General features: G+C 38.3%; 1 protein-coding gene across 1 annotated transcript in view; it reads right to left on the bottom strand.

Moving 5' to 3' along the window:
* Window positions 1-16,135, bottom strand: part of LOC108250535 (chemokine-like protein TAFA-5) — a 147,799-nt gene that overhangs the window by 94,982 nt on the left and 36,682 nt on the right. The window contains exon 2 of the mRNA XM_037981006.1: window positions 4,710-4,859. Coding sequence (XP_037836934.1) covers window positions 4,710-4,859 — 150 coding nt within the window. The remainder of the gene's footprint in view (window positions 1-4,709; window positions 4,860-16,135) is intronic.

Below are 16,135 nucleotides of genomic sequence, written 5' to 3'. Positions count from 1 at the left end.
TTTGGAGTGGATGTGCAGATTAATCCTCTGATTTTTTGAATTTTCTCTGAAAAGAAACTGGAAAACTTGTTGCAGGCGGCATTAGATTGAAGTTCAGGTGGTAACGTCACAGGAGGGTTTGTGAGCCTGTCAACAGTAGCAAATAAAGCTCAAGCATTGTTAGTGGTTTTGTTTATGACATCTGCAAGATGTATTAGGTTCATCATTTTGTGTTTCTGTAATTCAGCAAAAAAAAAAAATGTGTGAAAATGATGTCTTTGTGACAGACTTTTGTTAAGAAGGGCCCAATTTAAAACTGGTTGAGTTGTTTGGCATGTATTTGACACAATACTGGTTCAGCCTTTGTTTAGGCAAGCACCGGACTCACAATGAATGAAAAAAACTACTAAAGTCCAAACAAAAGCTTACAAAAGTAAGCCTATGAAACTAATGTTGAAGACCATTCTGAAGAAATACGTGAAAGTTAAAACATGAAACCTAATTCCCAGAAGGTTGTTACCATTTGACTAATTGGAACGCAGAATGGATGAAAGCAGTTTAAAATGTTCAACTATAGAAAACAGAACCAATAGCGGTGGATTAATTGTTGGTTTCAGTAAAAACCTGAACACCTGCAAGTGCCGCATCACTGCGTTGATAAATTAAACAGCCGCAATGCAGATCCATCCACCACAGCTCAGTACAATTCATTTATCCAGAAGAAGTGGGGGCCATTTTGTAATGGCTTCATTCATCAAAGACGGCATCCAGAAGGAGGATCGCTGTGTTGTCCCCAGAGGATCACACAATCGGATGGGAAACAGTGGAAGTGAAAAGAAGATGAAGAACAATAAAAAAAGTACTTCAGGAACTTAAAAAAGAACTGGACACAGAAACTATTTTCCTTATCTTTTTAACATATTTGTTATGTACCATCCAAATGGAAAATATCTATTCCTCTTTTTCTTTTCCTCTTGGCTTACTCTTTTACCTTCAACCTGTCAATGAACTTTAATTTCTGTTTACTTTCATGTTACATGCCCCTAATGACTAATATTCTAATAACAAACTAACACCTAACGTTCTATTTAATAACCCATAAAATATCTTATATAAAAATTTTAACTCATAACCTCTAAATATCCAAGAAATTTGAATATTTAGAGGTAATTAGAGGATATTTCCATAATGGATTTAAAATGGATTGTTGTTCATCCATATTAAATTGATTTTGATTTTTCTTCTGTATTAAATTTGTTTCTGTTCTGTATTCAGGGCTGAAGTCAGTGCAGGGTTTATGGTTTCCATAGGACACTCTGAACACCTCAGAGTCCCTGAACACATCACCTTCCTGCCCTTTTCAGTTTGTCTCTACCTGATGGGAAACAAAAAGGTATTGCTTCTTGTCTGTTTGCTTTTTGCTGCATACACTCAGAACCCTGCAGGCTTTCTTTTATTTCATCAATGTCAGACTGTTTTCTTTAGAACAAAACAGAAACAGCAGGAGGTAAATCTGAACAGGAAATGTCTCTTTGTCTTACTGCTTAGATCACAAGTGAAAGGCAGATGACGGGAATAAAAACAAACATCTGTTGACTTTTTCTGTGTGTTTTCAGAAAACATTGTGCAAGAATTCTGTGAATTTCTTTGCTCTGATAAGTTGCTTTACATCACATGTTCATGTCTGCACCAAGGCAGGAAGTCTCCATAAGTTTAGGGATGTTGCAAAAAAAAAAAGATAATGATTAAGAACAGTTAGGGCTAGAACAGTTCTTAATCATCAGCTCATCAAGGGAGGCTTAAAAGGACACTGCAGCCACCACTTCACCATCAGAGCGTTAACCTGTATGGTACGTGAGTTACCTCTAGACCAAGTTATTGTTTCAGACTTTGCTTCATGTTTCCTTTCTTCGTTCCAGGTTCCATAGTTCACGGAGATTCAGACCTTCACAGACCAAGTGCTGTGCCTCAGCATTTCCTAAGGTATAAACAAAGATTTGCCTTGCTGGTTCTGCCGAGCTTGCCTCCCCTGACCGAACCCTGCTCACCCTCCAACACCACTGGATTGCAAACTCAACTGGATTCCAAAACAACAGGACTCAGACTCCTATATTGGACTCCTCCAGGATAAATCATCTTCAACTTCCAGTAAGCGTTACCTCTGCCAATATAATTATCACCATCAACAAACAACCAACTAATCTAATCCTCTGTCTCCCCCCACAGTTGCCGCTACAGTTTCTGTGTTCCTGGCTTCCAGTACTTTAGTCATTGTGTTCAATAAATCTTTATATTCTTATTTCCTGTCTCCTGAGTGTGTTCTGCATGTGGGCTAAATCTCTGCCTAAAATCATGACAATTCCTGCAGTTAATTCAATGTTGATTATCTGCCACAGCTAACCAATATTAGCCAACACAGATATAGCATGTTTTTATGTCAGTTTAAAAATACATAATTTGATATGGTAGATGCTGAGAGTTATTTACAACATATACAGTACTCTGAGCATGACATCTCTTATATTGCATTAGAGTGTGCATGTTATTTTCAAGATTTGATCCAAACGGCTACAATTCTGTCATTTATCAACATAAACTTAATCATTGATTATCTTTGTGCCCGAGCCGTCCGTTTGAACTCTTGCCCTGCCGAGGACGGTGCTCGGGCCGTCCGCCCGAACTCTTGCAACGCCGGGGATGGCGCCTGGGCCATCCACCTGATCTCTGGTCTCTGTTTTTGTTTTTGATTTCCCCTGATCTTTTGACTAGTCGGTTTTTTGTTTAGTCTTGGGTCCTCCATTCTTTGTTTTTGTTTTTCCCCCTCCACCCTCCATAGCTTGGTGGGTTTTTTTTGGGATGTCGAGGGCCATCCCTTGAGAGGGGGGTACTATCAGGATGTGGGTTTTCTTTGTGTTTTTGTATTCTGAGTGTTTCTTTTCTTGTCTTCATGTTTTATCTTGTCTCTGTGCCTCAGCTATCTTCCATTTACCCTCAGACAACACTTGGTTTTCTGCCACGCCCACCTCCACCTGTTGGCAATGATTATCACTCACCTGTGCGCACTTACCTATTATCTTCTGTGCTTAAAACCCAGTCATTTACTCCACTTCTACGCTGGTTCATTGTTTTGTTAATGTTTGCCCGGTCGTGTCTTGGTTGTCCTGTTCCTGGTTTTTGTTATGTTTAGGGTTAGGGTTTTTTATAGAGCCGAGCCAAGCCAGGCCGAGTAGAGCGGGGCTTCTCTAGTAGAGCCAGTGGAAAAGGAGCAAAAGAGTTCTGGTGGATGGTCTGGGAAACATCCTGGCAGAAGCATGTTGACCTTTTCAATGGGTACTGGGGTTGGTGAAGCAGCATCCGGTAGAACCCCTTTGGACTTGGACACAAGATCAGACTGGCAAGAGGCATCTGGGATGGTACCATTAATGCAGAAATGTATATACAGTTTTAGAACAACATATGTTCCCATCCGGACAATGTCTTCTTCAGGGAATGTTTTGCATATTTCAGCAAGACCCTGTTAAACCACATCCTGCATCATGGCTTCGAAGTAGAAGAGTCTGGGTGCTGAACTGACCTGCCTGCAGTCAAGACCTCTCATCAGTTAAAAATATTTGGTGCACCGTCAAACACAAAAATCCAGCAAAGAAAAGCCAGGACTGTTGAACAAGTAGAATCCTCCATCAGACAAGAATGGGACAACATTCCCCTCTAAAAACTCTCTGAATGTTTACAGGCAGTTGTTAAAAGAAGAGTAAACATGGCCCTCCCCTAACCTTATTTTTCATTATAATGGTACAATTTCTTAGTTTAAATATTTGATATGTTTACTACGTTTCAAAGTGAATACAATACATGTTTATGTGATTTGCAAATCACTGCGCTCTGGTTTTATTAACATTTTACACAACATCTCAACTTTTTTGGAATTGGGGTTGTTTATCATTGTAACGAAAAATATTATAAATATAAAAGTTGATTACAAATTTGCTTAAAATCTGTCCTGAGCCCAGCAAAATCCTGATACACTGATATGTGACTGTCAACATGTTTGTTGGGGTTCTCTGTCTTCCTTTTTATATATGAGCATTAAAATTTAAAAAAACATAAATTATTATTATTATTATTATAAGTTAATATGTGATCATATTTAGGCAGCAGTAGTAATATAATTTGCATTTAAATAAAAACACATAAACCATGTTTTCAAGCTTTAGTTTTATTACTGTGCTACTGTGAAACTGGTATTTTTGCTCATGGTTATCAGACTGCCAGAATGGCATACCAGCCCATGTCTCATTTAAATATATTATTTCTAAAACACTCAGTTGTTTTTCATTATTTGATGCTTATAAAAAGGTCGTGTAACACCAGTATTATGTGCAGGTGTGTAAGCAGAATTACCCAGAGTTCTAATGATTCAATACGACAGCACCAGAAAACAGGATATATTTTTCACTTTTGTACAACACAAGTAGATGGATACACATCAGCATGAACAGAAGTTGTTTTCCAACATTGTAGAGCTACTGAAATGTCAACTACATACATGCCATAATTATGTAAGTTCAATAAGTCATATTCCTTTTCCTAAATGACTCAGGTCAGTATCTTGGAGGGGGGGGGTGAAAAACTTGATCTGAACATCCCAACATTTTATTATTTTTATTGTCACTGCACTGGGCCCCTGTTCGTAGATGTCCATACTAATCAGATCAGAGTGACAACCTTACCGTCAACACAGGCTGGTCTGGCTCGGGTTGTTCCAGCGATTTGACCCTTCCTGCAGGCACAGCGGGCTGTCTGACGTGCGATTGTCCTCCTGGGCTGGCTACTGTCTCGGTCCAGTGTTACAATCTCACAGGTTCCTGCCACCAGCTGACCTGAGCCAGAAAAAATGAGAGGAAATCATATACAACACATTGAACTCTGTTTCTTTATATTGAAGTTGTCTCCTTGATATTTACAAATGTATTTTTAGGGCCAATAACATCTGATCAAGGTTATTTTCACTCAATAGGTTACCTGGCAGAAGGATCTCAATTTGAACATCAGTGTTACAAAACATGATTACAACCACTGAACTAGAGAAACACTGGAGTGGCCAGCCCCAGTGCAATCTATGCAAAGGTAGCATATGTTTTGGAAGAGCACATGCAGCAACTTAAGCAAAGTAGCCACTGCAGAACAGAAGCCAGTGTATCTCTTGTGCCAGTCCCAAGCCCGAATAAATGGTGAGGGTTGTGTCAGGAAGGGCAAATTGCATACAACACTTTTGCCAAAAATAACATATGAGTTCATCCAAGTGACACCATGCTTAATTGGTCGAGGCCCGGGTTAACAATGACTGCCACCGGTGCTGTTGACAAACAGGGTTCTGGCAGAAATTGAGCTACTGTTAGTCAAAAACCACAAGGAGGGAAATGAGCTAGGAGACAGGGAGAAGAGGAGAGAGGGTAGAAATTTTAAATGTAGGGACAATGACAGGCAAAGGTAAAGAGTTGGCTGACATGATGCAAAGGAAGAAGGTAGATGTATTAAGGGTGCAAGAGACCAAGTGAAAGGGCAGCAAGGTGAACAGCATTGGGGCAGGATTTGAGATGTTTCACCATGGTGTGGATTGGAGGAGAAATGCAGCAGGGGTGGTTTAGAATGAGGAGTTAGCAAGGAATGTAGCCAAGGTGAAAAGAGTGTCAGATAGAGTGTCAGATAGTAGAAGGTCTGATGTTCAATGTCAATGTTGTCAGTGGTTATGCTCCACAGGTTGGATGTGATGTAGAAGAGAAAGAGAAATCCTGGAAGAATCTCAATGAAGTGATAGAGAGTATTCCCAGGAAGGAGACAGTGGTAATCGGAGCAGAATTGAACGGACATGTTGGTGAAGGAAACAGAGGAGATGAGGAGGTGATGGAAAGGTTTGATGTTAAGAAAAGGAAGGTTACAAGCTCTAGGTGGTAAAAAAGAGCTTTCAGATGACTGGACTACTACAGCAAGAGTGATTAGAGAGACAGGTAGGAAGACACTTGGTGTGACATCTGGACACAGAAAAGATGATAAGAAAACCTGATGGTGGAATAGTGAAGTGCAGGCAGTTATCCAGAGGAAGTGGTTAAACAGGGAAAAATGGGACAGTGAGAGGACTGAAGAGAATAGAAAATGTAAGTTTACTCAGTTTCAGCACTTTTCTTTTGGCCAGAATCAAGTGGACAGTGTATAGAGATATAATGGAACTTTCTTAATTTTTATAAATGTGGATAAATCAGACTTGTAGTTTTCTGACAAAAAATACACTCACAGCTATTAGTGTCAGTGACACCTGTCCTACATTGTTAATGAAGAGGAAAGGGTATATTTTGTTATGAGATGGAAACATTTGAATTATTAATAAATCATAAATTATAACATAACAGGGCACCACCCTCTCAGCGAGGGAAATATTACATAAATCTATAATTTTTAGTTATCAGTCTTGACATTTAATTACCCTAAATCATAATTTCTTCACTTTGGATTAAAATCATAATCATATCAAAACACACGCACACTGAATTAAATTTTTACACTATTTATGTGACGTTTATTGAATGAACAAATATAGCACAAGTTATGGCAGGTTAAGAAAATATTGTTTGAATATGGTAATAAGATACTGATTAAAGAGTTGTAATGGCACGGAGGTTAAACAAAAAGTCTAATTAAATCGGAGAAGTTAAAATTTTGAGGCAGAAGGGGTTTGAGAAATTAACTTTGCGTAATAGAAATGACGATTATTATTATGGATTTGACAACCTGAGTGAGTCTAACTATAAGTCCAGCTCGGAGCACCATCCAAAGCCAGCAAACGGTTCAGAGAGTTTATCCTACCAAGAGAAAGATCCGTCTGGCCACTGTCTCTCGGTACCAGCGGGAACTTTTAGGCCACGACGGGAGGAAGATGACCAGGAGATGTCGACTCCAGGACACTTTCTGTCAACGGGAGCTGAGTCAAACCTTCGGCCGGTTCCGGTGGTCCAAACAGTCAGCAGCTCGTCTTTGGCAGGTAGGTGAACGACTCTGGGATGGCCATTCGAAGATGGTTTGATGGTCAGGCTGGGGTGAAGAGTCGATCTCACGAAGGTGACACAATGGAATTTGATAAAAACTCGGACTGTTACTTGTTTAACTGACTTACTAAATTAACGTCAATGTTGACCCCCAAAATAAATTTAAAAACTTATTAACCAAAATTTGGTTCAAAATGAAAAATGTGATGAAGTCAGTAACGGAAAAACAAGAGGAATAAAAATTAAAAATAGACAGGACGAGGGAAGCAACCAAAACGAAATGGACAGAGAGGGAGCAGGAGAGGAAGGCGGACAAGAGCAGAGAAGAGAAGTATGGGGGAAAATGAACTGCAGAGTTAACTGTCGGTCAGGATCGTGTATTAAGTTGTTTTTGCCAAGAATTTCTCAGAATAATGTGTTTGTGAGTGATAAGACAATTCCTGGGAAAACGGTGTGTGTTATGTTTTGATCAAGCTGCATCCAGGGGTGGTTTCCTGTAAGTGACGTAGGAGTTATGTAAACTTCTGACCAATCACAAAATGGTCAGAAGTATGCAATAGACACCAATGTACTCTGTCTGTTTAAATACGCCCAGTTTCAAAGATACTTTGGGATCTTTTGTGGAATTTGTGATGACGATAAGATGTGACAATTAAAGTATCCCCCGTGTTCTGGCACAAAGGAGAGAGATAGTGGTACTCATTTATTTTGGTGTAAGAACTGCCTTTAGATCCCACAGAAGCAGAGAAACGGGGCGAGAGCGAGGGCCAAAAAGAGCTTCGCGCTAGACCTTTTAAACAAAGCCAGGGTTTGGCCATTGCACGCTCATAGTCCAATCAGAGCCGCGGTTCTCAAAAGAAGGTGGGAGTTTTGATGGTCATTTAGCCAATGAGCAGTACTCCTCCTCGGGTGGGGCGTTTTGAGGGGAGAGGAGAAACTAACGTGATCAGATCTTTGCATTTCTTTTCTGCCTCAAAATTAAACTTAATTAGCACAAAAGGGAAGCAGACTCAATCAGTGATTAAATTAAGTCTTCTCACATGAAATTGATCCTTTAGAACTCAAAGAATCATGGTTATTAGATCTGTAAAACACATATATTGATACACTTGGAACCTGATGGGAGGATAACGTTAATAATGTTTTCATATGACATCTGATATGCAAATGAATGAAAGCAAAACAGAAAACATATAGGCATATAAAAACATTAAAGATGAAAGTGGGACTCTTATAACTAGAAAGGAGAAAAACAATTTTAGCACAAATATCACATTTTAGCTGGAGGGTTGCAGTCCAGAAACTTATTTTAAACAGATTAGAAAGTTCACATTTGATAACATAGTCCAACTATACTGAGCAGAGACCAGGGCATTGTGGTACTTACTTTTCAGGTCTAAAGGAATGTGATCATTCCTTTGATGTCCGTAGACCGGAGGCATTATCTGTTTCTGAGTATAACCAGGTCTTTGGCTGTTCTCTTCTCAGAATGTAAAATTCTTCCAAAGTAGTACTATTGTCACCTTTGTTTGTCTTTGGAGCCGAAAGGTCTGGGAAAGGGGGTGTAACTCTTGTTTTTGAGTCAACAACAGTGATTAGTTTATGGCTATTGTAGGGTCCTCGGAAGGGGGACTTCCTAGGATGTGGCTCCTTTTGGTCTGATAAGATCAACAGAGGCCTCTGGGTTCTTATCAAAACACTGGTGGTTTAGTTTAGGTGAAATAGTCCATTTTTGCATTAGGCTGTTAATGCAGAAATAATCCAAACTCTGACGTATGACCCTACATTAAAATGACTTTGTACTTTGTACAAGTTCATTAGTTAAAATTAAAAGTTGACATTTTAATTTGACTCATTTTAAAAAGTCGGAAACTGATTAAAATCTGTTCAGCAATTTTATTTTGTCTAAATGCTCTGGTTTTTATAACATATATATGTATTTTTTATTTTTCATTTTTATAGATAGGAAAACAGTCTGAATGTTGAATAACTTGCAAAAAAATCAATGTAAGAATTTTAATAAAATTGTAATTATTATTTTACTGACAAAAAATGTGATAAACAGCAAAAATTAGGAAATTTCTGTTTATTCCCTTTAAAATGTTTGCCACATTTGTAAGGAAAATGCATTTGTGGATTGAGCAGCAGAATTCAGTATGTGGGTTGCACCCAAGAAAAACTTGCCAAGTCTCTGCCAATGCCAAACAGCTTATTCTGCTGTTGCCTCTTGTTTTGAGCCTCTTCTACCTCACATGTTGACAATCAGGTGCCTGATTGGCACCTGGTTGGCACCTGATTTTCATCACGTGTGAGCATGGACCCTGCTACAGGGGTCAGTTGGTGACTGTTCCAAGCATGACATGTTTGACTGTTGTGCAGAAGGCAAGTTTTATTGGGCAATCTCAAGCTGCTGTTCAACAAAACCAAGCTACAGCATTATTTGGAGTGAGCCTTAGTACCCTCTCCAAATTGAAGACCAAGTTCCTTAAAATGGGGGATGTCAGAAACAGGCCGCGAAGTAGGTGTCCCACAAGTTGAGACTCTGCAACCAGTGGCAATCCCATATTTCTACAGTATGGGACCAAACAGTTTTCACTTTAATCTTATTGAACACCAGTGGGATCAGCTTGGATGCAATGTTTACTCCAGAGTGAGCAACACAACCACTTTGGAGGCTTGATTCCTGGCAGCAGTCCCATGTTAAAGTGTCCCTGGGTAAGACACTGAACCCCTCATTGCCTCTGATGTGTGCCCCATCAGTGTAGAAATCAAGTTCAAATCACTTATGGGTTATTCATGTTAGCTTTGTAGATGTAGTAGAGTGCTATGTGGATGGGTAAATGAGGACACAGGTTGTGTTGGAAAGCGCTATGAGTGGCCCGGTTGGCTAGAATGGGGCTATAAACTTACAGTCTATTTATAGAGGCCCCTGTTTGTTAAATGACTAAATTGTTTGTTACGGTTCCTAGCTTCTAGGGGCTGTGCAGTCTCTCTTTGTTTATGTAAATTCAGGTGTGGAAGCACACATGGCTGATTGGCTACCCTGAGGTTTCAGAGCAGCAAGCCCATTGGACCAGTAGGAGATTACCAAGCCAAACAGATGATGATGAGGCCCTGCACCCTATGAAAGGCTCCTAGAATAAGGGGGACAGCTTTAAGGAGAGGTTTTGTACACCTGATCCCCCCCACTTTGTTTGTATTAGCCTTTTGAAAACTGTTTTGGGCAGCTTTAAAGTATTTTGTATTGCTGTTTCCTTTTGCTCTGCTTACAAATCTGTCTTTGACTTTGATTGACTCTAGTTCTTCAATCTAGAAGCTTTTGTTAGGAAAAGTTTGATACTCTGTTATGTTTGGATTGTTTTGAGTCTGGGTTAGACTTCCTACTTCGGTTATCTGATTGTTGGGGCTGCACTTTAGTCTTTATTTTTTTCATTTGTATAGTTTAAGTTTGACTGTTAATTGGGTTAAGGTGTAACCTCTGTCTTATTTGTGAAACCTTTATTTTGTAATAAACCCATTTTAAACTTCATTATGTTGCCACCCCCTGATCCCCTCGACCTGGGGTCGTAACATTGTTGAATAGACGATATATCTTGGTTCTTGGACTTCAATCATACGATCCAATAAACGGCACCAAACACGAGTCAATAACAGAATAAGTTGTTCTGCATTGGCAGAGATTTAGCAAGTTTTTCATGGGTGCAGTCTTCATACCCATGCTGCTGCTCTACCCACAAATGAATTTTCCTAACAAATGTGACACTTTTTAAGGGGAAATAAAGAGGTTTTTCAGTGGTGTAACATTTATTGCCAAGAAGCACTGCTTCAACCAAATGCAAGTTTTCTTACTTTATGTGCTAAGTTTATATTATTTTTGCTATATCTCCCACTCTAAGTTTATTTCCTCTCTTAAAGTTTTTAGTTTAAGTGAAGTTGTTAAGCTGTGCTCCAAGCCCCGCCCCTCTCTGGCTGAATGTAGGTCTGAGGTGTCTCCCAGCTAGGAGGCAGCAGACTGTTTGTTCCAGGTGGAAATGATTCAATGATTAGAGGAGTTTGGAGGTGTTCACTCACAGGGCACCAAGAAGCAAACATTGTGAGAGAACAGTGCTAGGAGAAATTTAACTTGGGGGGGTGGATACTGCAGAAGTAAGGCTTGGTTCAAGGAAAAGGCGAAAGAAGGAGCTGGTAAGCTTTTAATCATATTGTCTTTGGAGCTGTGGACTAACATATCAGGGGATATGTTTACACCCAGGTTAAAAATGTAATTTGTTAAATTCATGTGATTTAAAATTCAAGTTGCAAGTGGTATTAAAATGCAGTTAAAATGTGAATTTCAAAAACGTGTGAAAGTGCAAAGTAAGTTGCTAATGTTGTTTTGTGTATTTAAGAGAGCTTAGAGCTGCCAAAGTGTATGGGTAAAATTATCACTGAAATATTGAAAATGGTTAATTGATTTTAGGTGCTTTAAATGTGGATATGTTATTATTAGTTTTAAGGGTAAATTTAAGTTATTTAAAAAGGATTTTAATTTGGGGTTTTGTTAACTGATTTTGGCTCATTGAGTTATATTTTCTTAAACTTTTTTCTTGTTTGTCTTCTTAGGTTTTTCATCTGGTTTGGTTCAACAACTTTCAAAATAAAAGAGAAAAAAGAAAGAACTGATTGTTGATCATTGTGTGAAGTCCAGTTTAAAATCTTCTGAAGCAAGCTGCCCTTTCAAGTGGGGGAAAACTGCAGATTAAAATCCCAAAATTTGAAGACCACTTGACAGAAATCAACTCCAGACACTGGTAGCAGGGCTTTGGTTAAACTAAGCAGACATGTAAAGTACCTAATTACTTAAAAAACAGTTATGTACTGGTCTGGTTAGAATGATTATAACACTTGGTCATTTAATCACAGCTGTGGCAGTGCATCAGCACTATGCCCTTGATAATTCTTGGCCTGGCATGTTGAAAAGCTCGTTACAAAAACTCTTCTCTTTTCATATTACGCATGATATGTTTATTTAAGCAAAATAGGAGATTTATGAGTTTCTGGAATAATGACAGCAAGCACAAGGCAATTAACTATGTGTGGCTTCCACATGTAAGCAGTATAGAGTGGTGAATGTTACTAGTTTATAAGATGGTAGCCAAAAATCTTGCCTAGCACTGTCGTTAGCTTTTGAATGTTTCTAAATGTATCTTCAGCAACCACCACAACCTAATTTCTCCATCCCATCCACTGAAGAAGGTAAATCACAATTCATCACAATAAACTTTTTTTACATTTAAAAAAAAACTTTTTTAAATTCTCAAAATAAAATAATACAACAGTACTAAAGCATAGAGCAATTATGTGAATTTTGTTCATTATTATATATGCAATTTTATTTTAAAGCAATACTTCAAACAACTAAGTGAAATACTTACTTGATCACATCTCTACTGAATACATGTGAGGCAGAGACTGATGAAGGAATAGCTGTTGAGAGGATTGCAGGGGCCAGATTAAACCTCAGAAACTGATGACTGTGTTTAAATGCTATGGTGATGGCAGAAGCNTGATGAACTGTCATCAATAGAGCCATGGATTGTCCTCTCTCCATAGAGGACCTGACTCATGACAGACAGGTCATTGCAGGAGAGGGGGAAAAAAATAGCAGCTCCCAATAAAGTAGGTCAGCGGGGTCATACTGAGAAAAACAACTTTGAAGACATCGGCAGCAACAACAGCAGAAGCTCATTAAAGACATGTCTTTCTAAGAGGCACGCAGATCTTTGACAGCTCAGTGTCACGTTTGATTTACCAGCTGATTCTGTCAAGATAAGACAATAAAAAGCCTTTTTGTAGACATGAAAAAAATTCCTTCTAGGCAGAAAATACAAGCTGTGGAGGGGGGACTGTCTTGCCTTACAACATCGTAACAACTGTGTTCAGTGCAGTGGGAAACCACCTGGAAGATGAGTCAATTCTGCATGCTAATTCAAAATTATAACTATGGGTTTTTACTTTATTGCATGAATGCTGATTGCACACTTACACTATAGTTTTAATTTTTTTTTTTCATCTGTAAATTTTTTGTCGGGTGATATGTATTTCTGCAAGGAACAGAAGGCCTTTGATTTTCCTGTTTCTTAAAAACATGATTTTCAGACACTGTTCATCTATTGGGGAGATTTTTTTTTAAAAAGTCTGATAATTTCTCTTTTGTCTTCCACGTTTAGTTCTCCTTTTTTGATGCACAGTGCACAATGTTGTAATGGTCAGGTAGATGGTCTAAGAAAATACTGAGTAGAAAAACATCCAAAATCCCAAGAAAAACTATGAAAGACTATCAGAATTTTGCACAACTTCAGCTAAAAACCACATTAAAGGAATGTAGGAAAGCCTAGAGAATTTAAGCTAAAGGCTATTTTAGAGAATTCTTGGAAGGAAAATAGAGATGAGTTGAAGCTTTAAAACCATACTGCTTACTATTTATCTTAAGCTTTTTTGTTTTTTATTTTGATTTTTCACATAAGAATTTCTTTATCTTTCAAAAACAAAATAAATTGTAAAAGTGTAAAAACAAAAATAAAAATGTTTCACATCAATTTCACCCATAGCTAGATAAAAATCACTCCTCTCGTAGTTTTAAATCGTAGTTTAGTTTATGTTAGCTTATTATATCTTAGTTTGACTAAGCCATACTAAAATAAACCAAACTTATTCTGCCTTTGCTTACTTTAACTTATTTTAGTTTGCTTGACTAAGCATATTTAAAATTTTAGTTTAGCCTGTGTTTTAGATAAATTTAGCTTTTTTCTGACACCTTTAGTTGGCATTTTATTGAAATATTTTAACTTTTAGCTGGCCATTGGTACTCTTACTTAGCCTTCCAGTACCTTTAGTTTATTTTAATATATCCAAGCTTTTATCATTTCTGATGTGTTCAGATGAGGTTTTCAAATCCTAGTTTAGTTTATGTTAGCTTAATATGAGTTTATTATATCTTAGTTTGGTTTTCCTCAGTATATCTTTAGTACCAACTAAATTTCTGGTCAGTGGCAATCAGTTACAGAAATTCTCCTGTTGAGTTTGGAATATCTCAGACAGCTTACTTGCATATGACCTTAGTACCAACTTCATGCTAAATGCTTTCCACCTCAATTTTTTCCCCCAACATGACTACTTCTGTCATCTCTTTATTTTTACCAGCTTTTAGTTGCCATTTATTTTCAGAAGAAGAAAAAAACTTGACATTTTGCTTTTGACCTGGCATCTCTACTTCCATTGTTCTTCGTCTCACTTTTTTTAGATTCAGAGATTATTTTACCGACTTTTAAATGAAGCTTCTTTTTTCCTCTGCTTAATCACCATCTGTCCTTTGTGTTGATAAAATTTAGTTTGTTGTCTGATGGACATCTTATCAGTGGTCAGGATAACACTGCAGGAGATACCTGTTGAAATTTGAGCTCTTTGTCAGAGCAGTGGAGGTGGGAAATGGGTAAGTCACAAAGAATCATGGGAGATGGTGTTCAATGTAATCTGTTCATACTGCTACTTACATTTTGGGGCTGAAAGACCACAAAAATACCTATGTTTTGATATATTCTGTATGTATGTATGGCGAAATATGCGGGTGTTCGACGAGTTTATTCGCAAACCTAAAGTGCTTTGCTGTGAGGCACACTCTAGGTCAAGTGACCTAGGCCACATTCTAGGTCACGTGACCTAGATTGTGACCGTTCAGGTTGGCCGTTTTTTGGGTCAAAATGCATCATTTTTTGCAAATTATGTCGCCATCTCAAGTCAAAATGCCAAGAAAAGTATTTGGCATGGATTCCTAACCCATGAGGGTTCTAGCTGTGATGTTTGACCTTCCTACGTTACATGATTGCAGAGTTAGAGCAAGCACAAATTTTGGGTTGGATTTCTTACCCCGCTAGCTTTGGTGGCCATCTTGATATTTTAACTTTGCACTCAGTATGTGATAGGACTATGTCTCAGCTACTGAGACGCTAAATTTCAGCTCCATATGTCTAAAAATTACTGAGTTAAAGCTGAAAGAAAGTTTGATGATTATAAAATGGCCGACATTGGCAGATATAGACAGGCATCCTTGACACGTGAGGAGTCCAGCTGTAAAGTTTGACCTTCCTATGTTACAGGGTTGTAGAGTCAGAGCACCCACAAATTTTGGGCTCAATCTTCACCTGTTAGCTTTGGCGGCCATCTTTTTTTTTTAAGCAGTCAGTATGCGAAGCGACTCCATGTCAGCTACTACCATATCAAATTTTAGCTCAATACGTCTAAAAATGACTGAGTTAAAGTTGAAAGAAAGTTTGATGATTACAAAATGGCCGACATTGGCAGTTGTAGACAGGCATCATAAGATCATCCTGACGGAAGTGGCAGCCATTTTGTTTTGGTTTGTCTGCCTACTCTGCCTGGTAACAACCTCAGCCAATCAGAAGCCAGATGTCTCCTGTCACTTTGTATATGGGAAACTGCAGCTTCGTGTCTGTGTTTAAGGAGCACAAAATTGCTGAATTAACATTAGCAAGGAATGAATAGCATTAGCAGGATGACTTAGCAAAAAAAGGCCTGTATATTAGCAAAGCCTGTGTTGAACAAGAGCTGAATGTACACACACAGAAACCCACACACGGTCTGCATGAACATTCTGTTCTATCACCACGGCAATGTAGCACAAGACAAGCCACAGACGAGAGAAGGCACAGAATCTTAGTGCTAAGTACATGCCGAACAAACATTCGATGTACAAAAACTAAACAAGATATCAATAAGCTGCCTTGCTCAATAATACAGGTGCTGGTCATAAAATTAGAATATCATGAAAAAGTAGATTGATTTCAGTAATTCCATTTAAAAAGTGAAACTTGTATATTATATTCATACATTACATACAAACACATATATTTCAAATGTTTATTTCGTTTAATTTTGATGATTACAAATGACAACAAATGAAAATCTCAAAGTCATCATATCAGAAAATTAGAATCTTGTGAAAAGGTTCAAAATTGATGGCACCTGGTACCACACTCTAATCAGCTAATTAACTCAAACCACCTGCAAAGGCCTTTAAATGGTCTTTCAGTCTAGTTCTATAGGCTACACAATCATGG

Source organism: Kryptolebias marmoratus, linkage group LG17 (genome assembly GCF_001649575.2).
Source record: "Kryptolebias marmoratus isolate JLee-2015 linkage group LG17, ASM164957v2, whole genome shotgun sequence".
Classification (NCBI taxonomy): domain Eukaryota; kingdom Metazoa; phylum Chordata; class Actinopteri; order Cyprinodontiformes; family Rivulidae; genus Kryptolebias; species Kryptolebias marmoratus.
This window is presented reverse-complemented; position numbering and strand designations above follow the sequence as displayed.